The 26,585-nt window shown below is 39.9% G+C and overlaps 1 protein-coding gene across 1 annotated transcript in view; it reads right to left on the bottom strand.

Moving 5' to 3' along the window:
- Positions 1 to 26,585, bottom strand: part of PDE11A (phosphodiesterase 11A) — a 429,146-nt gene that overhangs the window by 241,232 nt on the left and 161,329 nt on the right. Inside the window, exons 4-5 of the mRNA XM_069577105.1 lie at positions 22,078 to 22,218; positions 2,006 to 2,070 (exon numbers count right to left, since the gene is read on the bottom strand). Coding sequence (XP_069433206.1) covers positions 2,006 to 2,070; positions 22,078 to 22,218 — 206 coding nt within the window. The remainder of the gene's footprint in view (positions 1 to 2,005; positions 2,071 to 22,077; positions 22,219 to 26,585) is intronic.

Genomic DNA, 26,585 nt, shown 5'->3' with positions numbered 1-26,585 from the left:
GTAGTTAAGACACCATGCTTCCACCGATGGGGCATGGGTTTCATCCCTTGTGGGTCAGGAAACTAAGATCCTGCATGCCTTGAGATGTGGCCAAAATTAGGAAAAAAAGAATATAAATGGAATTGTAAATGGACTCTTTTATTAAATTTCATATATTTGATAAAAGTGAAGCAGCTGAAGTGCTCATTTTAATGTACTGAGTTCTATTTTCTGAATTAAAGGCAATAGTTATATAAAGTCAAATTACCCATAATAATTACATCTTGAAACAGGTATTACCTAGGGAACATTTTGAATATGTAGATGGATCTTTAGGGATTCACTTTCAGCATATCGAATCAAAATTGGTCATGTGGGTCTTGATATTTTAGTGTTTATTCAGTTCTCCAGGTTTGATTCTCGTTGATCCAGCCAGATTTGGGCAACATTAATCCAGCAGACATTCACTCTATATAGACCATGTGTGGAAGTGGGATCAAAATTCAGAGGTTGAGAGGGTCTCAGATGCTCTTGTTCTGAGGTATAACTACCATTTACTGGCTGCAAGACCTTGAACAAGTCATGTAAATGCACTGAACCTTGGTTTTCTCCTCTGTCATGCATGAGGAATGATGCCTGCTTCATCATGTTGTTTGGCAGGATTTGATGTTTATAAAGTATTTAGAATAGTACCTGGCACACTCAGCCCTGAATAAATGGAAATAGCTTATCTAGCTAATATTACCATCACTGGTATTGTCATCATTATCATTATCATGCTTTATTTGTCTTTCTCCATATTTTTGCATTTTGGTCAATTTCACTATTTTTTTTTTCTTTTTAGCACTTCTCCTAGAGCTGACCAAAATAAAAAGAATCAATATTTTTTGTAGCAGCTAGATATTATTGAGGGTAATGCAAAGCTAACAGAAAGCTCACTGATTGTCCCCAACCCTTACTTTTACCTTGCTAGAGCCTCAGATACCAACCGGGACAAAACATGAATTACTGGAAGCTCTTACTCTTTTCCCTGGGGCTTTATGGTCAAACACAAGCAAAAAAAAAAAAAAAAAAAAAAAAGGAGAAAGATAAACAAAGGATCTAAATAAGGCAAAAAAAAAAGTTATTTGTGCAGTTAGGGAATATCTAAAATCTACTTTATTCATTAGTAGTTTTAGATACATATATATATATATATATATATATATATATAAAACATGTATTTTTTATGTGTTCAGTTCAGTTCAGCCACTCAGTTGTGTCTGACTCTTTGCAACCCCATTAATCGCAGTACACCAGGCCTCTCTGTCCATCACCAACTCCCGGAGTTCACCCAAACCCATGTCTATCAAGTTGGTGATGCCATCCAACCATCTCATCTTCTGTCATCCCCTTCTCCTCCTGCCCTCAGTCTTTCCCAGTATCAAGGTCTTTTCAAATGAGTCAGCTCTTCGCATCAGGTGGCCAAAGGATTGGAGTTTCAGCTTCAACATCAGTCCTTCCAATGAACACCCAGGACTGATCTCCTTTAGGATGGACTGATTGGATCTCCTTGCAGTCCAAGGAACTCTCAAGAGTCTTCTCCAACACCACAGTTCAAAAGCATCAATTCTTTGGCACTCAGCTTTCTTCACAGTCCAACTCTCACATCCATACATGGCCACTGGAAAAACCATAGCCTTGACTAGACAGACCTTTGTTGACAAAGTAATGTCTCTGCTTTTTAATATGCTGTCTAGGTTAGTCATAACTTTCCTTTCAAGGAATAAGCATCTTTTAATTTCATGGCTGCAATCACCATCTGCAATGATTTTGGAGCCCAGAAAAACAAAATCAGCCACTGTTTTCCCATCTATTTTTACGTGTAGTTTTTATTTAAACTCTGAAATACAGAAAAGTGGTGATATTTGGCTTCACCTGATGATCTGAAGAAAGAACAACTCCTGTCCTCAGAAATTAGGCAGTGCTGTCAACACCAAGGATCGAAGATGAGGATTAAAGACAAAACTGAAACTCACGAGCCTACCTGTTCTCAGCATCAGCACTGCACTTTGGGGACATCAATTCGAAGGATTTGGTAAACTTCACCACCTGCCGCACAGAAAGACAATAAATGTCAGCCAATTAAAGCTTTCTCACAGTTTAAAATAATCCAATAAACATTTTTCATCTCTATAATGACTATTACAATAATTGGAGATTAAAGACAGATTTTAAGTGGAGAAATCCTGAGGGACAAGAGAAAATTTTTTTTTGTTGAGAAAATTCTATACTACATTTTGTAACTTATTTCTTATATGGCACATATTTCTGAAGTCTAAATATATTTCTAAATGTGCATATATTAATATAATTACAATAAGGTGTAAAAATCCTGTGGTGGTCAGGCAAAGGGACATCTTGTTTGAATAATTTTTTTCCTGCCCTTTTAGCAACCCAGTTCACCATCCATGGAGAATCTGGACAAAATATCCTTCAAAAGGTTGCCCTCCATCAACTCCAGGCTCCTAAAGTTGCCTTCCCTGCTTGTTCTCAGGTGAATTTTATTTTGCCACCTGCAAAAGGTAACTTTAAAAAAGACACTTTCTTCAAAGATCATCCCTAGTGTGGATACTTCCTCCCTCCTCTGTCTAGTGAAACCGGCATGATTGGTGCAAGAGCCTGAATAAGACCTATTACACTGACGGGGAATTTATGAGCACAGAAAATGCAGAGGGGGTGTTTCTCATCAGTAGCTACTACTGAGTCTTTCCTATAAACCAGGCCCTACATCAGAAAGTTCTTTGATTACTTAATTTCCCTGTTACAAACTCATCATTAGCCATTATTAAGTCCTTCCTATAAACTAGGCCCTACATCAGAAGATTCTTTGATTATTTAATTTCCCTGTTACAACTCTATAAAATGGGGATTTTTACCTTCAGTATATAGATGAGGAAACTAACCCATAATTTTTGAGAAACTTGCACTGTTTCACACAACTAAATGAGGCAACTGGGATTAAAGCAGGTCTGCATGCCTCTAGTGGAGAAGGCGATGGCAGCCCACTCCAGTACTCTTGCCTGGAAAATCCCATGGATGGAGGAGCCTGGTGGGCTGCAGTCCATGGGGTCGCAAAGAGTCGGACACAACTGAGCGACTTCACTTTCGCTTTTCTCTTTCATGCATTGGAGAAGGAAATGGCAACCCACTCCAGTGTTCTTGCCTGGAGAATCCCAGGGACGGGGGAGCCTGGTGGGCTGCCGTTTATGGGGCTGCACAGAGTTGGACATGACTGAAGCGACTTAGCAGCAGCAGCAGCAGTATGCCTCTAGGGTGCCATTTTTTTTCAACAACACTAAAAATATGGAGTGGGAAAGGCACGATTTCTGGCCCTCTTTTGACAAGATAGGCCACGTGACAGAAAAAGAGCCCCTGTACTGAAAGGAGTCATCTGAATGTCACTGGATGCTTCCAAGGTTGACATTTAGATTTGCCTTAGCCAGATGCAGTCATGCTTCAAAGGCCATTTAAATTAACCACTTATAAGGAATTGATGGGCACTTGAGAAAATGATTTTGGAACTGGGAATAGATTAAATATTAAAACAGCTTTATCAGTGAGGTAATGAACCCAAACTAAGAAAATGTAACATTAGGAAAAAGATGAAAGAAAAGCCCATCACAAAGAAAATTGCGTGTGACTAGCTAAATGCAGGGCAGTGACAGTAGCTCAGCGAAAGGGAAATACCCTTCACAACTATAGGACATAGTTCATTTCATATTCTAATGTGAAATAAGCCTCTGCAAAATCACTCACTGTGACAAATTGTATTTTCCAAAGATGGTCACAGCAATCTCTCCTATTCCACATTCTTCTCTACAATGTGACCCTGCCACCCTCCTACCAAGTGGTAGGGTCTATGTTTCCTCCCCTTGAATTTAGGCGGGCTTCAGACCCCTGCAACAAATAGAATATATAGAAGAGATATTAAATATGCTTTCCGAGGTTGTCATAAAAGGCACTGCAGCTCTGTGTCATCTGAATAGAATACTTGTGCCTGGAGTCTTGAGACACCTTGTAAGAAGGCCAGCTACCCTCAGGACACTATGCTAAAAGGGAGGCCGCCATCCAGAGCAGTCACAGGTAGATGCTCTGGTCAGCAGCACCAGTTTTTAAGCCCTTCCAGCCCAGGTGCTAGACATATAAGCAAACAAACCTTCAGACGATTCTAGTTCCCAGCCATTAAGTTACCCATGATCTCTAAATTTTTCTAAGTGTGGTCCCAGATATCCTAGAAAGAGGGAAACCATCCTGGCTATTCCCTCTCCAAATGCACAGGATCCATAGGCGTAAATAATTAGGGGCTTATTTATTACCCAGCAAAAACTCCCAGGGAAGAGTAGAAGGCAATTACTAATAGTTCCAGAAAGAATGAAGCAGTGGGGCTAAAGTGGAAACAGTGCTCAATTGTGAATATATCTTGTGGTGAAAGTAAAGTCCAATGCTGTAAAGAACAATATTGCATAGGAACCTGGAATGTTAGGCCCATGAATCAAGGTAAATCGTTCGTGGTCAAGCAGGAGATGGCAAGCGTGAACACTGACATCTTAGAAAACAGTGAACTAAAATGGACGGGAATGGGCAAGTTTAATTCAGATAACTATTAAATCTGCTACTGTGGGCAAGAATCTCTTAGCAGAAACAGAGTAGCCCTCATAGTCAACAAGAGTACAAAATGCAGAACTTGGGTGTAACCTCAAAAATGACAGTATGGTCTCGGTTTGTTTCCAAGGCAAGCCATTCAACATCACAGGAATCCAAGTATATGCCCCAACCACTAATGCTGAAGAAGTTGAAGCTGATCGGTTTTATGAAGACCTACAACACTTTCTAGAACTAACACCAAAATGAAAGATGTCCTTTTTATCATAGGGGGTTAGGATGCAAAAGTAGGAAGCCAAGAGATATCTGGATTAAACAGGCAAATTTGGCCTTGGAGCACAAAATGAAGCAGAGCAAAGCCTAACAGAGATTTGCCAAGAGAGCACAGTGGTCGTAGGAAACAGCTTTTTCCAACAATACATGGGATGACTCTACACATGGATGTCGCCAAATGATCAACACCTAAATCAGATTAATTATATTCATTGCAGATGAAAATGGAGAAGCTCTATACAGTCAGCAAAAACAAGACCACGAGCTCACTGTGGTTTCGATCATCAACTCCTTATTACAAAATTCAGGCTTAAATTGAAGAAAGTAGGGAAAACCACTAGGCCATTCAGATATAACCTAAATCAAGTCCCTTATGATTATATAGTGGAGGTGATGAACAGATTCAAGGGATTAGATCTGGTAGGCAGAGTGTTTGAAGAACTATGAACGGAGGTTTGTGACACTGTACAGGAGCCAGTGACCAAAACAATCCCAAAGAAAAAGAAATGTAAGAAGGCAAAGTGGTTGTCTGAGGAGGCTTTACAAATAGCTGAGGAAGGAAGAGAAGTGAAAGGTAAGGGAGAAAGAGAAAGATATACCCAACTGAATGCAGAATTGCAGAGAGAGCAAGGAGAGATAAGAAAACCTTCTTAAGTGAAGAATACAAAGAAATAGAGGAAAATAACAGAATAGGAAAGACTAGAAATCTCCTCAAGAAGGTTGGAAATACCAAGGATGATACAAGGATTGTGCAAGGATGGGCACAATAAAGGACAGAAAGAGTAATGACTTAACAGAAGCAGAAGAGATTAGGCAGAAGTGGCAAGAATCACTGTTCACTTAAGAAGGCTTTCTTATCTCTCCTTGCTCTCTCGGCAATTCTGCATTCAGTTGGGTATATCTTTCTCTTTCTCCCTCACCTTTCACTTCTCTTCTTTCCTCAGCTATTTGTAAAGCCTCCTCAGACAATCACTATGCCTTCTCACATTTCTCTTTCTTTGGGATGGTTTTGCCTCCTGTACAGGGTCACAAATCTCCATCCATAGTTCTTCAGGCACTCTATCAGATCTAATCTCTTGAATCTATTTGTTACTTTCACTGTATAATCATAACAGATTTGATTTAGGCCATACCTGAACTTTACTTGGCTTAATTTTTACTACTGATTAGAATACAATTCTGAAAGGATAGAGGTTAATTTCTGAAAAACTGATATCAACTGGATTGTAAATGAGGGGAGGGGTAAGTCCCCTTTGTGGGGTGTCTGAGGCTCACCCTAAACATGGCTACAGAAATTACACTCAGAAAGGCATGTGAAACTAAATGATTTATCATACAGGTCCTGGAGAGGAGGGCACAGCATGCCCAAAAAACCTCAGAAAGCCACCTGAAGCTCAAAGCTTGGTCACTACAGGTCACAAAAGGAAGAGAGCAGACCAAGGACCCCTGGGTAAGGGCTTTTATTGAGGGTCATACAGAGGGTAACTTGTAGCACTCAGGAAGCTTGCCCCTTGTAATCTGAATGTGACTGGTCTACATGGAAAGGAGATAAGGAGTAAACACAGGGAAGTCATCATGAGGCTTGTGGTTTGAACACATATGCTGAGGATGGGTACCCAGTAATAACTGGGCAATAACTGAAGATCAAAACAAGGAGGGTGAATGCTGTCACTCAGGAAGTCACTGGGGCAAGAAAGAATAGCTTGACATTATGAAAATGATTTGTGTCCTGTAGCAATGCAAATGAATTTTATTCAAGTAGAAATGGGAATGGCTTCTATACAGAAGAAAAGATAAGCCCATAATTTAAAATTTTATTGTCCTGGAAGACAGTGAAAGTGTTAGTTATGTCTGACTCTTTGCAACCCCATGGACTATAGTCCACCAGGCTCCTCTATCCATGGGATTCTCCAGGCAAGAATTCTGGAGAGTGTATAACCATTCCCTCTTCCAGGGGATCTTCCTGATCTAGGAATTGAACTCTGGTCTCCTGCATTACAGGCAGATTCTTTACCATCTAAACCACCAGGGAAGCCCCGGAAGATACAGGTGGTAAAGAACCTGCCTGCCAATGCAGGAGAAGTAATAGATGTGTGTTTGATCCCTGGATCAGGAAAATCCCCCAGAGGAGGGCGTGGCAACCCACCCCAGTATTCTTGCCTGGAGAATCCCAAGGACAGAGGAGCCTGGCAGGTCACAAACAGCCAATAAACCAGCCCATGGTGTCCTGGTCAATATCAGATATTGGATTCATTAACCATGGTGTTGACCTTGTGTGTAGGAAAGAAGTAAGCTTACCCAAAGAAAGGTCTGATCTTTGCTCTTGTCTCCTGGGAGGTAACCTCTAAGCCCTTGGAATGCGCAGCCTTGATAAAGTATCTTTGCTTACTTGGGTGCCCTGGGCCAGCCAGACAATAACAACGTAACTTAGCAGAGTGGCTTTGAGCCACATCAACAATGTGATTGAGGGTGGAGGCTTTGGGTCACATGATATCAGTTGACCTCCAGAGGGCATGGAGACAGAGGGCAGCCATTTGGGTGGCCAAATAGGTTTTAGTGACCAAGCCCCAACTAAGGCTCTGGATGCCAAGGCTCAAGTGACCTTCCCTGGCTGGCAATACTTCACGCGTGTTGTCTCACATCACTGCTGGGAAGTTAATGTTCTCCATGATTCCATGGAGAGATGACAAATGGAAGCACCACTTTTGGACTTTTCTAGGCTCTGCCTATGCGTCTCTCCCTTGGTTGACTTCAATTTGTATTTTTTTCCTCATAATAAACCATGACCATATGTGTAACCGCTTCCAGTGAATTCTGTGAGCCCTTCTAGCAAATTATGGAGTTTGAGCATGGTCTGGAGAATTCCTGAGCTTGTAATTGGTATCAGAAGTGAGGGCAGTATTATAGATTATGTTCCCTAACGTCACATCTTTTATAATTTTAGGTTATCTTGTCTTTAGAAGAAAAATGAGGATAATACTAATTTTGATGCATCTTTGGCTAAATATTGATTGTCCAATGTGTATCATACCAAAGATAGAGAGATATAAAATAAGGTCTCTAAACTTGAAAGAACTAATTTCTTAAAAACATCTGGCTGTGCCATATGGCTTACGGGATCTTAGTTTCCTGATCAGGGATGGAACCATGACCCTCAGCAATGACAGCATGCAGCTCTGACCACTGGACAGCCAGGGAATTCCCAAGAATTAATATTTTAAAGAGGGAAAAAAATTAAACTTAAGAGTGAAAATTAGACTGTAAGAGAAAGCAAATGTTTTCAGAACTCACACTGGTGACTCGGGATCAGACACTCTGAAACCTAATTCTGACAAACAGCAGAGAAAAACTTCCTGATGTGTTCCTTTTACTTAGCCAAAGGAATTATAAAATCTAGTCATTTTTACTGTTTACTTTGGCTTTTGAGAAGCCCAGAAAAAATCCCTAGGTTCAAAGTTATATCATCTCTTGCAGCACAATTTGGTTTGCAGTTTGTTGACTTGGTTTCGTTTTACTTACATCTACTTTCTCTTTCTTCCTTTTGATTTGAAAGTTTGCCTTTCATTCTGGTATGTGTTTGGCATACAGTAAGCACTCAGAAAATATTTGTTCACTATGATTTTTGTATTTTTGCTGAAGGTTGCCTTAAATGCGTTTGGCAATTAATTGAGTAAAACTATAAGCAAAAAGGAAATGAAGTACTTACATACTTGGAAAATGTAGGAAGTATATAAAAATACTTTTACACATGATATAACATAAATTTGCTTATGTAAAATTAACTACAGCTGAACAAAGCTATTATGGGCCATTGTGTGTGTGTGCATGCTCAGTCCACCAACTCTTTGCCACCCCTGGTGAACTGTAGCCCACCAGGCTCCTCTGTCTATGGAATTTTCCAGGCAAGAATATTGGAGCTGGTTGCCACTTCCTACTCCAGAGGATCTTCTGACCCCAGGGATCGAACCTGAGTCTCTTGTGCATTGGCAGGCAGATTCTTTACCACTGAGCCAACTGGGAACCCCCAATAATTTGTGTAAAGAGTATATTTTTCAGAGGTATAGATGGGACTCTGAAATAGTGGGTAAGAGAAACACAACAATTAGCTGATAGCAAACAACACAAGAATAAAAGAGAAGAATAAAAGAGAAGTCTTGAGTTCCATCCAGAGAGTAATAAAATATACGCAGAGCAATGAAGCTTTGAAGACAAACCCACTGTTGACTGTCAGCCACATTTGATCAAGGACGTGGCAAAACGCCATCCTTGACTCCATCAGGTGCATAAGGTTAGTCAGGCTCCAAACCATCAGTCCACGAAGGGCTTCAGAAAGATTCTGGAGTAAATCTCAAGATTGTCACAGAAATCTTAGTCTAAATCACATATTCAAGAACACAACATTGCCAGTGGAATTCCCTCACAAATTTTCTGAATTTAGGGCAATCTGAGATTAAGCTTATAATCTCAAAGTTACCAGAATATTGAGCCCTTAAGGCAACATACACATGGGCCTTGGCCTTGAGGACAGCAAGATAATGGCAAAGACGTTTTATAGTTCTGTATATATACAGTTTTATATAGCTGTAAACTCATCTGCTTGCTTCCCATTCCTCCAGAGCCGCAGTAGGCAAAAAAACACTGTAAGCCAAATCTGGTCACTATCTGTTTTTAAAAATAGAGTTTTATTTTAACGGAGCCCACTCATTAGTTTAAATATTACCTATGGCTGCTTTTTGCTATGACAGTAGGGTTGAGCAGAGACTCCATGGGCCACAAAGTCGACAATATTTACCAGCTGGCTCTTTACAGAAAAAAAAATTGCTTATTTCTGGTCCAGAGTGATCTCTGAAACAAGTTAGCTAGTTATTTTCTGCCAAGCTGTTAATGGCTAATGATAGATTAATGTATCTGTGTTCCCATGTAATTTATCTATAGTTCAGAAAGAAGATTCCTGGAGTCAAAATCTTTTCATTTGAAACAATACTGTAATGATAGAAATTTTAGGCACCAGGATGAGTGTTGGGGCATATAACTGAGGACATGTATATGTCCCAGTTGTCATGGGACCATCCCACTCTAATTGAACTTGTTGTCATGGGACAATTATTAAAAGTAGCCCCTTTTACTTTCAAAAATATCTTTGTTTGAAAGCAAAACTCTAGGCAGCCATGGCTCAAACAACTTATATTTTTAAGAGGAATTTGTTAAAAATATAATGTGCCCAAGTTGAAAATTATTTATAGTCAGACACCTGGGTTAAAAAACTGAAACAGAAAAAACAGCTAAAATTTTTGATACAATCTAATGGGATATGTAGTGTCACCACAGAGGTTATGACCAATAAAAAATAGATGAAAGCACAAACAAATGAGAATAAAGTACATGTTTTATTCTTGACTTGGACAATTCGAATGGTTCTTAGTTTCTAAATTTTAAAAATCTATTCTCTAATTCCAATTTTTATTTTTATTATAGATGCACTACATGAATGCAGATTAAACAAATATATAAATGCACACATACACTAAGTAAAAAGGGAATCTTACAAGAGAAACATCAGAAGTGGCTTATAGGTCAATGAAATTGAACAAACAGTTCCAAGTTCCTCTGGCTGTTGATCAGCCCTAGGCATTACACCCCCCTGGGGAAGGCATTACACATGCAATAAGGAAGTAAACAAAATATTCCCAAGCATCTCTGACTGTTCTTTGGAAAAGCTCCATGGACAGAAGTCTTTTTGATTTGCATATTTATTAAGCACTAGTTGGCCTGGTTTCTCTGTTTTCTTTTTTTTAATTTAAAAACAACTTTAAAAAAATGCTAGGCTCAAATAGATATTCCAGCTACCAAAAAGAAAATACAACTGATCTAACAAGCTGGAATCAAGATTGCTGGGAGAAATATCAATAACACCAGATATGCCGATGACACTACCCTTATGGCAGAAAGTGAAGAGGAACTAAAAAGCCTCTTGATGAAAGTGAAAGAGGAGAGTGAAAAAGTTGGCTTAAAGCTCAACATTCAGAAAATGAAGATCATGGCATCCGGTCCCATCACTTCATGGGAAATAGATGGGGAAACAGTGGAAACAGTGGCAGACTTTACTTTGGGGGGCTCCAAAATCACTGCAGATGGTGACTGCAGCCATGAAATTAAAAGACGCTTACTCCTTGGAAGGAAAGTTATGACCAACCTAGATAGCATATTCAAAAGCAGAGACATTACTTTGCCGACTAAGGTCCATCTAGACAAGGCTATGGTTTTTCCTGTGGTCATGTATGGATGTGAGAGTTGGACTGTGAAGAAGGCTGAGCACCGAAGAATTGATGCTTTTGAACTGTGGTGTTGGAGAAGACTTTTGAGAGTTCCTTGGACTGCAAGGAGATCCAACCAGTCCATTCTGAAGGAGATCAGCCCTGGGTGTTCTTTGGAAGGAATGATGCTAAAGCTGAAACTCCAGTACTTTGGCCACCTCATGCTAAGAGTTGACTCACTGGAAAAGACTGATGCTGGGAGGGATTGGGGGCAGGAAGAGAAGGGGACGACTGAGGATGAGATGGCTGGATGGCATCACTGACTCGATGGATGTGAGTCTGAGTGAACTCTGGGAGATGGTGATGGACAGGGAGGCCTGGCGTGCTGTGATTCATGGGGTTGCAAAGAGTCGGACACAACTGAGCGACTGAACTGAACTGAACTGAAGTGAGTATATACATGTGTATATACGTACATATATACAAAACAATGATTGTTGGGGTAATAACCAGAATTCTTTTAGATGCCTTTCATTTTGCACTCTAGAAAAAAGAACTGGGAACAAAAATCAAATAAGCTTTAAGTTGGTTTCCTTATAGGGAGAAGGAAAGTTAAAGAAAGCAAGATGGGGAAATGGAAAAGAAAGTGAAACAGAAAGGAAAGCCTGAAGCAGTTTTTACCATCCACTTTGAGGCTGTTTCAGAACTATCAAATGACCATTACTACTTTCATCTCTTCCTCTCAAGTGCTGGATTCAGGAAGATCACCTAATTCAATGGCTTAATTGTATGTGTATTCACATAAGAAGCAAGAAGTTAAGGAACACATTAGAAAACAAGTGGAGCTTGTGCTTCATGGTTTAGAAAATAAGCCAGCCTCATACTGATAAGCTCAGCTATAAAGTACTTCATGGTGTTCTGAACACGAAATAGCTGCCAGCCATTGGGATAATCCATGAAACGAGAACACACGGAAACACCAGTGCTGAGACAGCGCCTCAGGACAGAAGATTAAAATGTCTACATTCTTGCTTTCCTCGACTAAGCACACCAAGAAATAGAGATAATAGTAAGTATATAGGCTTGAGAAGAAAAGAACCAAGGGAAGTGATAGGAATTGCTTAGACAGGTTCATGGAATGGAATAACATTAAGCAGGGAATATTCAGCTCATAGGACTAGGTAGTTCCTAATGTTGACAGCAGCTAGCTATGGAACAATCTTCTTATTTTTTCAGTCTAGTGGAAAATGCCATTGACAAAGTCACTTAAGGTTGATTGACTAAAACACTAAAGAAAAGCAAAGGAGGGTAAAATATTAACTTTGGCAGGAGAGATGGGCTAATAGGCATTCCTCGTTCCTATTTTTGCCATCCACTGAGTAAACCGGTCAGTTTATACCTGACTGCCCAGTTTAAAGAGGACAAATGCAGGCTTAACACTGAGTTAAGAGCTTGATAAATCAGAGTTTCTACAAACTAGATTTAAATGTTGTTTTTCCCTCTTCCTCTCAATAACCAGCCTTTAAGAGTATTCAAATCACAGTCAAAAAAAAAAAAACAAAAACAAAAAAAAAAAACAAAAAAACACAGAAGGTTTTGTTTCCAGAAATGATTCTAATAAAATAGAGAAGAGCAAAAGTTATATTCAGAGGACAGAAACTGAGGAGATTCTTTTTTCCCTAAAATGATACTCTTTTTCTGATTGTAAAAAGTAGTGTATGAAATGCCAGTAGAGATGGTGCTATAAGTTCATGCTGTGATTCTTCTGCTCTCTTCCAAAAACAAAGATTAATAAAATACAGAAAGTCAGAAAGACATATAGAAATTTAAAGGCAGAGAAAAGATAAGGGGAGAATAGGAGAGAGAAAAAAATATCTCTAAGGTCTCAAACATGAAGATTCAGACCTACTGTGCTCCAAGTCCAGAAACAGGCAGGCATCTACTACTGGGCTTTGGGAACTAAAAGTACCTCCTTGAGACAGGTGGCCTAGTTTCACCCCCAGAGACTGAACCATCTGCTTCTGGCGTAATGTAATATTACCACACAGCAGGAGATCCAAGCCACCAGTATAAATAAGGACCTGGTTCTTGATTAGGGGCTAAGGACCTGTGCAAACTATTAGACAGGGAGGGAAGAGCACCAGAGAGAATGAAAGAAACCAATGGTATAAACAAAACACCCTCCCATTAAATTGAGCTCCAATCCCAAATGAAAAAAACAAACAATTAGTATTAATATAGCTAACTGAATCAACAACCGAAAGAACTGGATAAGACGACAGTGATAAATCAGTTACACTGAAGATTTGAACATACTTCTATCAGAGAATGATAGATGGATAACAAAAAATACTAAGAATATAAATGATTTGAACATCTTGTTCTTGATTAGGGTCTGGAGGAAAAGTCAACTAGAAAAAATTCTTTTGGGAAAGACTTTCCTCCTTGAGGAAAAGAAGAATATGTAAAAAGAAGTTTCCCTTCTTCTCCTGGAATACATTTATAGGATCTGTACCAGGTTCCTGGACCCTGAAGGTGGAAGCCAGCTAGGGAAGGCTAACCACTAAGACAGGAAAATGGACAGAGTCTGGGTCATTGATTACATCATCTGCTGCTGCTCCATTCCCAGAACCTTCTTATCATGTAAGATACAAATGTTCTTACTGTTCAAACCATTTTCCCTTGTGGATTCTGTTATTTGCAGAAATCTCTTAAACTTGATCTATAGATTAAAGCCATTTTAATCAAAATCTACAGTTGTTCATGAAACTGGAGAAGCTGCTCTTAAAATTTATATGAAAGAGCAACAGGTCAAGAATAGGCAAGCCAATTTTAATGAAGAACAACACTGAGGACTTGTCCTATCAAATATCAAAGATGGTGATAAAATTATAGAAACTGAGAAAGTGTGATACTGGTACAGAAATAGACAGAGTAGTGGAACAAAATAGTGAGCTCAGAAACACACACGGTTATATATGGAAACCTGATATGATACAGAAGGGGCGGTGGTTCTGAGATAACTGGTTATACTTACACAGCTTTTCACTATACACAAAAATAAATTCTAGATGGACATAAAAGCCAGTAAATATCAGATAGATTAAAGAGAATGTCATTATAGCATGGAGGTAGGTCAAGAATTTTAAGAAACAAAACCTGTACGTCCCAAATCAAAAAGGAAGTTTGATAAATTTGATACATTAAAATTAAAATAGTCCATGCAACTAAGATACCTGTTGGAAGGGGAATAGCACTGACTGCAGTCTTGGCTGTGTACGCCAAGCCCATAATGTCCTACTTTCTGTCCGGTTCATTTCTCAGGATTGTGTTTACCAGGAACATCTGAGCAATGAGGTATCATCTCCCCCCAGACAAACAGCAGGCTAGATACCAGTCAATGTAAAAGGGGTCTATTCTCCAAGTACAATGTTCCTCTATAAGGATAATATACACCCACAGCTTTTTAGCCTTAGCTCTATGTATTCAGTACTCAATACTATGCTTATGTCTTCTCCATTGCTTGCTTGGCTTGATTTCAACCTGTCATATTTTTCAGGAAGGGCTTCTGGGAACTAAGTTTCCCACACTCTCCTTTGCATATTTAAAATGTCTATCTGTGGCTTATATAATTGAATATGAATTTGGCTGGGTTTTAAATTAAAGAGTCATATTTTCTTTCCCTGAGGACTTGATATCTGTTCCTATACAGTGTTCTTGCACTGGAGAGTGCTACCAGGAAGACTAACACCAGAATGAACTTTCCTTCAACAGGTAACTCGATGTTGTCTAGATGCCTACAGAAATTTTTCATTATCTTTGAAGTCCATAAGCCCTGGATGTGTTTCAATACTAAGCAGTGAGCATCAGCTTTTCCTATGATGTGTTATTTCAGTCTGTATATTCAAGTTTGCTTTCATTTCAGTAAAATGTCCTATTTTTACTATTGTTGGTCAGTCACTCAGTCATGTCCGACTCTTTGTGACCCCATGGACTGCAGCATGCCAGGCTTCCCCATCCTTCACTGTCTCCTGGAGTTTGCTTGAACTCATATCCATTGAGTTGGTGATGCCATCCAACCATCTCATTCTCTGTCGTCCTCTTCTCCTCCTGCTCTCGATCTTAACCAGCATCAGGGTCTTTTCCAATGAGTCGGTTCTTCATATTCGGAGGCAGCATCAGTCCTTTCAGTGAGCATTCAGGGTTGATTTCCTTTAGGACTGGCAGGTTTGATCTCCTTGCCATCCAAGGAATTCTTGAGTCTCCTCCAGTACCATAGTTCGAAAGCATCACTTCTTCGGTGCTCAGTTTTCTTTATGGTCCAACTCTCACATCTGTACATGACTACCAGAAAGACCATCGCTTTGATTATACAGATCTTTATCAGCAAAGTAAGGTCTCTGCTTTTTAATATGCTGTCTAGATTTGTCATAGCTTTTCTTCCAAGGAGGAAGTGTCTTTTAATTTCATGGCAGCAGTCACCATCTGCAGTGATTTTGGAACCCCCTCAAAATAAAGTCTGTCACTGTTTTCATTTTTTTCCCATCTATTTGCCATGAAGTGATGGGACCAGATGCCATGATCTTATTTTTTTGAATGTTGAGTTTTAGGCCAGCTTTTTCACTCTCCTCTTTCACCTTCATCAAGAGGCTTTTTAGTTCCTCTTCACTGTCTACCATAAGGGTGGTGTCATCTGCATATCTGAGGTTATTGATATTTCTTCCAGCAATCTTGATTCCAGCTTGTGCTTCTTCCAGCCCAGCATTTCTCATGCTGTACTCTGCATGTTAGTTAAATAAGCAGGGTGACAATATACAGCCTTGATGTACTCCTTTTTCAATTTTGAACCGGTCTGTTCCATGTCTGGTTCTAATCACATACAGTTTTCTTCTTTTTTTTTTCTCCTGTCTCATTTCTCATGTTCTCTTCAGAGATACCAAGTTTCCTTATTTTGGACTTTCTTTTTACTCCATATTTCTCATTCTATCTTATCTTTTTATACTGTATTATTTTCCATTTCACTTCTAATTTTATCCTCCATGCCTCTGAAAATATGTTAGAAATTCTTTCTTCTGGTTTTAATGTAATGTCCATTTCTGTATGGTTACATATTTTCTTCTCTTTCTTTCTAAGCTCTGCCAACTCAGTTTTCTTATCTGTGAGTCCTTGTATCTCTTCTTTGAACACTTTTTTCCCCTGAGAGATCACACTATGAATTTCATTTCATGGAGAATTGTTGGCAATTTTTCTGGTGTGTGTTTCTCAACTCGTGTTTGTTTTTACATTATTTTCTTCCTTTTCTTCTTTTGATACTTTTGCATAAGCTCCAGGCTGGTGGCTTTTTGTTTCGGCTGATACAGTGGTAAAGAATCCCCCTGCCAATGCAGGAGATACAGTTTCTATCCCTAGGGTCAGGAAGATCCCATGGAGACGGAAATGGCAACCTACTCCAGTATCCTTGCCTGGAAAACTCCATGGACAGAGGAGCCTGGTGGGTTACAGTCCATGTGGTCGCAAAAGAGCTGGACACTGAGCACCCACACACACTACATCTTTAAGTAAATAATGGAGACGGGGTGACATCGAGACAATGGGTAAGGATGACTGCACTTGAATTTTGGTCTATTGTCTTTGAGCGCTTTTTCAACAACACACTCTTCCAGGCAACTCCTGCCTAACACAGACCACCCTTGCTTACTATGAAGTCCTATACAACATAGATATTTTTGTGTGATGAAAGCCTTAAATGCTCTCCAGGAGACCAAGATTAGCAGCTGCAGGGTGACTTGCCAGTCACATTGTCAACCCTCCTGACAGCCTTGTTTCCAAGACAGCTTGTCTGAAATTTTCTTGTTCCACCCCACCTCTCCCGCCACTCTATGGCAGCAAGGAGGACTCAAGAAACATTCTGAGCCTGCCCAGGCACCCATCCGTACTGCTCCACGCAGGTGAGCTATGCTCTCCTTGTTGTGATGAACACTGTACTCCATCCAAGAAGGCTGGATGCAGGTGGCCGCAGTCAGCTTTCTACTGTACCCTGCCCAATTTTCACTATGCTATGCGAGCCGTGTGTGGGGTGATGATTGGAGCAGAGTTATGAACGCTTTTTCTTTTGTGAATTATAGTTTTATTTCTTGTCCTTGGTGTTTTTAGGTTGGTCCTTAACTAGCAGAAGGTAATAAAACTCCATTTAGCAGATCCTCTCTCATGACACCTTGACTTTCAAGTTCACTCTCTCACTGCAAGGTCCAGTACCTGCCCCCTTTTTCCATGAGATGATAAATTCTAACTCTGCTTGGGAGGATAAGATGCAAGATAACATAACTCCAAGGGAGAAAATTAAGACTCAATCAATTTAATAACTGTGAAAATATGATCTCATTTATGTACCCATATTTTGATAAAATCACTTCCTTTTACATTTGTTTTTCCTCCTTTATTACTTGCTTAAAAATATATCAAGGATACTGTTCCTGTACATATAGATCAACATCATTATTTTAAAGGATATATATATAGCATTTCATTATATAAAACTTCTGTTGCTATTTGATTTATATTCTTACAACTATAAATACTGCAGTAAAACTTCTTATATACTGATTTTGCTCTCTTACTCTTCTCCATCTCTTTCACTATGTTAAATTTTAAGAAGAGAAATTGCTGAATGCAAAGGCTATGCTCTTTTAAAACTGAAGCATATTTTACCAAGCTCATATCCATAAAGGCTACCCCAGTTTAAAATCTCATCATCAGTAATAAGAATGTCCATTATCTTATACCCACACTCATGCTTGCTGTTATAATTCTCTTAAATCTTTACCAGTCCGATGGCTAAAAAATCACAGAAGTGTTTTAATGTGCTTATATTCTCTAAGCAATTGTGTGAATGTTTTAGAAAACCTTTCCCCACCGAATGACTATAAAACAATTCTCACCAGTATTTTTAAGTCCTTTTTTTACACAAATCTTTGCTCCATCTGAAATTTATACTGGCTTCACAGAAACAAGACAAAAAAGTGGGCAGCTCATTTTTCAGTGTCATAAGAAAGTAAAGGCCACCCAAGGATTATCTAGGATGGAGATCTGAAAACTACTGCCTGCAGCCAAATCTGGCCCACAACCTACTTTTATAAATAATGCTTTATTGGAACACAGCCATACTGAGACTGCTTTCATGCTACCATGAGTAGCTGTAAGAGAGATCATGTGACTTGCAAAGCCTAAAAAATTTACTACCAATCCATCCATTCTGAGGTGACGAAGTCTCAGCCAGAGAACTTCATATCGGCAGGATTTTCTGTTTGTTGAAACCTCTGTGCCAGCATTAGCTTTTGCCGGCTGGTGTCCTGTTCAGCTGGCTTCTCCTCTTATACATGGCGTGACTGTATATGGTTTCCTTCCCATCCTTTCTACCTGACAATCAGGGTAGTGCACAAAACAGCGATCAGTCCCCTTAAGTCTCAAGTTTCAAGAAACTTTTGGTGAGAGGCATGTTAAAGGAAAGCAGGGCATTATGACTTTTCCGCATGGTGATGCCACATACATAAGCCAGCCCCCATTGCTGCCCCACCCCCACACTCAGCTCCCCCACCGCCTGCCTAGCAACCTTGATAAAAATTCTTTACAGCTTCTCAAATGGTACCAAACAGATGGGTCTCCTCTTTCTGCACACAGTTCTTTTACCCCTGACCTTGCCCTTCTGGACTGAAGGAGTTCATTCTCACTCTGAGAGGGAGGGGATGGGCAAAGAGAAGAAATGATAGACTGGCCCCAGGTTTTCTGCCCTGACTCTGCCATTCCGGAAAATCTTGGAATGTTCAGCTGTGATAGAGAAAAGGTCTTTTTAACCTTCACGACTACACCAACACCTTTACCACATGTTACCATCTAGTCTGGCTTCCCCAGTGGCTTAGCAGATAAAGAATTCACCTGCAATGCAGGAGACCCAGGAGACAAAGGTTCGATCCCTGGGTTGGGAAGATCCCTTGGAGAAGGAAATGTCAACCCACTCCCGTATTCTTGCCCGAAAAGTCCCTGAGACAGAAAAACCTGGTGGGCTATAGCCCAAAGAGTCGCAAAGAGTCGGACATGACTGAGCGACTGAACACACACAAGCCATCTAGTCTAGGGAGTGGTTTCCGACCCCCTCCCTACTTTATATCCTGAAGTTCTTACTATTATCCTCTCCAGCTCTGCCCCCACCTTCCATATTATCTTCTGTCATCTGTTCTTTTTCATCTCACTTGCCAAAGAGCAAGACTACAGGGTAAAAGTTAGTCCATGTTAGAAGACTTGCAAAAAAATGATTACCCTAAGCTGGTTTAAATTACTTCCATGCCTGTTAACTGACCAAGTAAACAGTGAATCTGCCCCTGTTCAGATTCCATCTGGCCCCCCAGCCACCTGCCCTCATGGGGACCTGGGAGTGGCTTGCAAACCCTGGAAACAAGCCCCAACAGTTTCTCCATCCTGCCTTTGCTCAAGCGGAGCCCACAGCCAGCCAGGCACCCACTAGCATCCCACCTCTTCCCACTCCTTTCAGAGGCTTCCCTGTCAGGTGGTGGGGAATACTCTTGCAGGTCAGTCGACTCTTGGAGCCTGAATTTCTCATCAATGAATGAGGATGATAATACTATTTACCTCATAAGATGCAGTAAGTGTTAAATGAGCCAAAATGGTTCATGAAACATCCAGAAGCACTTCACATATATGGGCTATGTATGTGTGTGTGTTCTCCCAAGGATGTATTGTGCTGTGTGTGCTTAGTCACTTCAGTTATGTCTGACTCTTTGAGACCCTATGGACTGTATCCCTCCAGGCTCCTCTGTGCATGGGATTCTCCAGGCAAGAATACTAGAGTGGGCTGCCATGCCCTCCTCCAGGGCATCTTCCTGACTCAGGGTTCGAACCTGTGTCTCTTATGTGTCCTGCATTGGCAGACAGGTTCTTTACCACTAGTACCATCTGGGAAACCCAGGATCTACTGAGTTTTACACAACCACAGGATAATTGCAAGGCTATTGTTTGTTTAAACCACATTTGTTGAGTAAAAATAACACCAAACTCTAGAGTTGGACTATAAAGAAAGCTGAGCGCAGAAGAATGGATGTTTTTGAACTGTAGTGTTGGAGAAGACTCTTGAGAGTCCCTTGGACTGCAAGGAGATCCAACCAGTCCATCCTAAAGGAGATTAGTCCTGAGTGTTCATTGGAAGGACTGATGTGGAAGCTGAAACTCCAAACCTTTGGCCACCTGACGCGAAGAGCTGACTCATTTGAAAAGACCCTGATGCTGGGAAAGATTGAGGGCAGGAGGAGAAGGGGACAACAGAAGATGAGATGGTTAGATGGCATCACCAACTCAATGGAAATCAGTTTGGGTAAACTCCAGGAGTTGATGATGGACAGGGAAGCGTGCTGCAGTCCATGGGGTCGCAAAGAATCAGACCTGACTGAACAACTGAACTGCACTGAACTGCTAAGATATGGGGAAATGCTCCTCAACATTTTAAACATATATAGATTTTTGAAAGCTTAATGCTAAATAGACAACCAACAAGGTCCTATAGTATAGTATAGGGAACTATACTCAATATCTTGTAATAACCTATAATGGAAAAGAATTCCAAAAAGGATATATATATATAACTGAATCACTTTGCTGAACACCTGAAACTAACACATCATTGTAAATCAACTATCAACAAAATGTTTTTAAAAACTTAAAATATTTTATGTTCTACAATATTTATTATTAAATCTCCAAAATTTACCCAAGGTTCTTGTTTTTTAGGGAACTCAAACCTAAAGGCAAAGACAATAACCTTTCTAAGTAACTACAGTAAAACATCATTCTCTGGGGTATTAAAATGGCACTTCATTGCTAGACAATTCCTGGTCTTTGAAAAGAGTTCACGGCAAAGATATTAAACTGCTGCTGAGGGTGTAGACATTTAGCTTTCAAGAAGTTAGATGGATGATGGTCATTATTTTCAATATTGCTGTGTATGTACCCAGCAGGCTTCCCACAAAGAGCCAGAGGACTTAAAAGACCTTGAAAGCCAAGAGAAGGCAGGCCCGAGGCTGAGGCCAAGGGCTACTTGCCCCTGAGGTGAGAGTAAGTAGCCCCTGAATGAGGAGGGAAGGAGCCTCCGCCTCCTGACTGGCGCTCACTGAGTTAGTGTCCACAGGCCCGAGGCAGCAGTAGAAGAAGGCGGAAACAGGGAAGCAACAGAACAAACCTCTGCTGGAGAGTGCCGCCCCACTGAGGCTGGGGTGACTCCACTGAGCGCAAGCGCAGAGAGCCCTGCTGCCCACTCCCCGACCCGCAGCCCCAGAAGAGGGCTGTGGAGTATTGTGTGGACTGCAGTCCATGCCCACATGTGCTGAGGGCCTTCCCTTGCTGTGTGGGTTCAATGGGAGGCTGGCAGCCTAGCTCCTCTTCCCTTCAGCTGTGTGAGTCTGGGCAACCCCTTCCATCCCTTGGGCTTCCCTGGAGGCTCAGCTGGTGAAGAATCCGCCTGCAATGCAGGTGACCTGGGTTCCATCCCTGGGTTGGGCAGATGCCCTGGAGAAGGGAAAGGCTACCCACTCCAGTATTCTGGCCTGGAGAATTCCGTGGACTGTAGAGTCCGTGGGGTTGCAAAGAGTCTGACAGTACTGAGCGACTCACTTTCCCATCCCTTAGCTGCCTCGTCTGTGTACACAGAGCTCCGCTAGACCTCAAGGTCATCAGAGTTTCTCAGATGACAGCAGACCAAGACTGAACAAACACATACAGGAAATAGAAACTTTATTTTTATAAAAAGTCACCTCATGTTAGAAGAGTCACAAAAGGGGGATTCCAGTTGCAATTTCACGAACTTGGTTACAACTAAACTAAACTTTACTTCCTCAACACAGATGACGGATGAAAGATGACTTACTGGTGATTCGATGTCCTCCAGGAGTAAAACAGAACAGCGTTCACATTTCAACAGCGTTTGGGCTCGATGCATTATTTTCTTGACAATTTTCTCCAGGTCAGTCTGTTCTTCAAAGAGGTCATTAACCACCTCTAGCAAAGCCTAGGAAAGAGAAAATGGATGTATTTAGGTGGCTAAGGGACTGAATTAAAATTTGTCTCTCAAAAATTCCATTTCATCTTTGCTATAAAAATATAAATATTTTTGTGTGGCTAAATTTTAAAGTGTTTATGGTTGTTTTGACATATTTCCATAGTTTCATTTCATAACACAATATTGAATTATAAAATGCAATTTGAGAATAGTGCCAGTCCATGTGTGTGTGTGTGCTTAGTTGCTCAGTCATGTCCAACTCTTTATGATCCCATGGACAGTAGCCCACCACTCCATATAATCCCACATAAATTCCTCATATAGCTATATTCCATACAGTTAATGACTACATGATCTCATATAATCATTACTGACAGGCTTTTCTGCTCCTACAGTAGTTTTTCTGCAATGTTTTAAGAAACATGACTGGGTTTAAAAATCAACATTTTATGAATACCAAATACTTGATTCTCTCCAAGGCCCATTTATTTCAGAAAATTACAAAGCATCTCTTCCTCACCATCTGGAAGAAACAGCTTCATGGTCAGACTCAAGACTTATTTTCATGAATATATATCTCTCACAGAACTATTAAAGAATTATAGTAGTGGATGCTAGTTAAGTTTCAAAACCTTCAAATACATATATATATAAAACCCCTATTAACCCCTCTACACAAGAAATTTGTCCAGGAGAACATTTAAATGCCATTATACATGTCAAAAAGAAAACATCATTAAAAATTTATCAAAGAAATAAAATAAAAAGCATAAAAATTCAAGAAAAAACTTAAATTCTAACTTGAAAACTGTATACTCATTTAAAAATGAAATTGTGATAACATGTTATTTTTATCCAGCTAAGATAGCTTGCAATTTATACACTGAAATAATTCTTTAGAATTTTTAATTACATGGATACGTCCAGAGATTGAAGAACAGTGAGCCATTTATAGGTAGTAGATATTTTCCCTCTGTCAGAGTGCAATCAGAAAATTACACAGCCAGTGGATGCTTTGTTCAATAAAATTTAATATGATGTCTCCAGTCTGACCTGTCACAAAAGGATTTCATGGGTATTCAAATTCACATCTATGCTGATAGGTGGTGTTGACTAATTTTCAACTTTGGTAATGTATTTGATTTGTCCTGAAACCATTTGAAACATGAGAATTTCTTCTCTGAGTCTATTGAGGTAGAAAAATATTTGAATGAGTTAAGGGATCCATGAAATGAGTCTAAAGCTGGACAGCGTTTTCTCTAAAGAGAGCTTGTGACTGTGGCTAAGGGCTATGCATTGCTCTGTGATTCCAAAGCAAAGAGAAACACTACGAGTTGAAAAAAGTTTTAAGTGTATTCTGTCCATTTGGCATTTGGACAGCAAATCGCTGTAAGAGGTCAATGTGTGGTAATTTCATGTGCAAATATAATATTAAAAATGAGGCAACTGTCTGCATAATTACCAACAAAATCCCCTGTTATTAAGGGAGAGGACATTATTTCCTTAATCATCCAGACTAGTTCTTCAGATGGATCATATTAACTGAACAAATATTTAACTTTTCAATTTGTTGTGACTGCATGGATGGGGCCTCTGGGACCTGTATACAGGAACATTTATCTCAGAGGAAAAACTAATTGTGCCTTGAGTTTTGTACTGACAAATCGCATTATAGTAATTTTATTGTTTCTAATTAAAAATTGCTGCTTTACTAACAAGTGATAAAAGTTTCACAAATAACAATGCAGACTGACTCCAAAACAGGAGAAAAAAAAAAGGGAAGAAAATCTAGGATAACATGCAATGCGACAGACATGGAAGCTTTGCACACAGTTGAACACTCCCTGTTTCTCGATGTCATTTGCATGTCCCCAGCTCCTTCTTCTTCAGACCTTCTTTTGCTCCTGGACTCATCCTTGGACCTTTTCCCTTCTCTTATCCATATATTTTTCCCACCTGTACCCTAGTTTTAAATACCATCTATATGCTGATGGTTCCCAAATAGTAATCTCGACTCTAAACTCCCATATCCAACTGTTTATTTGCCACCTGCACAAGCCTAAAGTCATTTTCATTCATTTCCTGTATCAGTAGGCCTTCTATATTTCACTGCTAAATTTTTTGGAGAATCTCTCACTTCTCATTGTTCAGCTACATTATTGCTCCCCACCCCCAGCTTTATTGAGATATAATTGACATAAAACTTTGTGTGAGTTTAAGGTATACAATGTGATGATTTAATACACCAATATATTGCAAAATGATTACTACACTAAGGTTAGTTAACACATCCATCACCTTACATAATTACATTTTTTTGTGGTAAGAACATTAAGATTTGTTTTCTCAGCAATATTCAAGTACATAATGCAGTATCATTAATTAGAGTCATGACACTGAACACTAGATCTCCAGAACTTACTCATCTTATAACTAGAAGTCTGTATACTTTGACCAACATCTCCCCCTCTCCTGGACACTCCAGCTCCTGGAAACCGCCATACTTCCTTCTGCTTCTTTGAGTTCCGCTTTCACAGATCCAATATATATGGAAATAATACAGGCTGGATCATCGGAAAACCAAGAGAGTTCCAGAAAACATCTGTTTCTGCTTTATTGACTATGCCAAAGCCTTTGACTGTGTGTGTCACAACAAACTGTGGAAAATTCTGAAAGAGATGGGAATACCAGACCACCTGACCTGTCTTTTGAGAAACCTGTATGCAGGTCAGGAAGCAACAGTTAGAACTGGACATGGAACAACAGACTGGTTCCAAACAGGAAAAGGTGCATGTCAAGGCTGTATATTGTCACCTTGCTTATCTAACTTATATGCAGAGTACATCATGAGAAACGCTGGGCTGGAGCAAGCACAAGCTGGTATTAAGATTGCCGGGAGAAATATCAATAACCTCAGATATGCAGATGATACCACCCTTATGGCAGAAAGTGAAGAAGAACTAAAGAGCTTCTAGATGAAAGTGAAAGAGGAGAGTGAAAAAGTTGGCTGAAAGCTCAACATTCAGAAAACTAAGATCATGGCATCTGGTCCCATCACTTCATGGCAAATAGATGGGGAAACAGTGGCTGACTATATTTTTCTGAGCTCCAAAATCACTGCAGATGGTAAGTGCAGCCATGAAATTAAAAGACGCTTATTCTTTGGAAGGAAAGTTATGACCAACCTAGACAGCTTATTAAAAGGCAAAGACATTACTTCATCAACAAAGGTCTGTCTAGTCAAGGCTATGGTTTTTCCAGTAGTCATGTATGGATGTAAGAGTTGGACTATAAAGAAAGCTGAGCACAGAAGAATTGATGCTTTTGAACTGTGGTGTTGGAGAAGACTCTTGAGAGTCCCTTGAACTGCAAGGAGATCCAACCAGTCCATCCTAGAGGAGATCAGTCCTGGGTGTTCTTTGAAAGGACTGATGTTGAAGCTGAAACTCCAATACTTTGGCCACCTGATGCGAAGAGCTGACTCATTTGAAAAGACCCTGATTCTGGGAAAGATTGAAGGCAAGAGGAGAAGAGGACGACAGAGGATGAGATGGTTGGATGGCATCACTGATTCAGTGAACATGAGGTTGGGTGAACTCTAGGAGTTGGTGACGGACAGAGAGGGCTGGTGTGTTGCGGTTCATGGGGTTGCAAAGAGTCGGACACAATTGAGCGACTGAACTGAACTGATTTCACTTAACACAGTGCCCTCAAGTTTCATCCATTTTGTCACAAATGGCAGGACTTTCTTCTGTCTTATGGCTAAATAATGCTCCATTGTGTGTGTGCATGAGTGCATCACAATGTCTTTATCCATTCATCTATTAATGGATACTTAGGTTGTTTCCATATCTTGGCTATTGTAAATAATATTGCAATGAACATGGGAGTGCAGATATCTTTTTGAGCTAGCAATTTAATTTCCTTTGGATATATACTTAGAAGTGAAGCTGCTGGATCATATGGTAGTTCTATTTTTAATTTTTTGAGGAATCTCCATATTGTTTTCCATAGTAGTTGCACCAATTTATATTCCCATCAACAGTGTACAAAGGGTTCCCTTTTCTCCACATCCTTACCAACACTTGTTATCTCTTATTTTTTTGATAACAGCCATTCTAAGAGATAGGAGGTGATATCTCATTATAGTTTTAATTTGCATTTCCCTGATGATGTTGAGCATCTTTTCACGTGTCTATTGGCCATTTGTATGTCTTCTTTGGAAAAATGTCTTTTCAAATCCTCTATTTTTTAATTGGACGATGGGGGGGTTGTTTGTTTTTCTTTGTTTGTTTGTTTTTTGCTATTGAGTTGTATGAGTTCCTTATATATTTTGAAGATTAACCCCTTATCAATACAGATGATTTGCAAATATT

This window comes from Ovis canadensis, chromosome 2 (assembly GCF_042477335.2).
Source record: "Ovis canadensis isolate MfBH-ARS-UI-01 breed Bighorn chromosome 2, ARS-UI_OviCan_v2, whole genome shotgun sequence".
NCBI lineage: Eukaryota > Metazoa > Chordata > Mammalia > Artiodactyla > Bovidae > Ovis > Ovis canadensis.
This window is presented reverse-complemented; position numbering and strand designations above follow the sequence as displayed.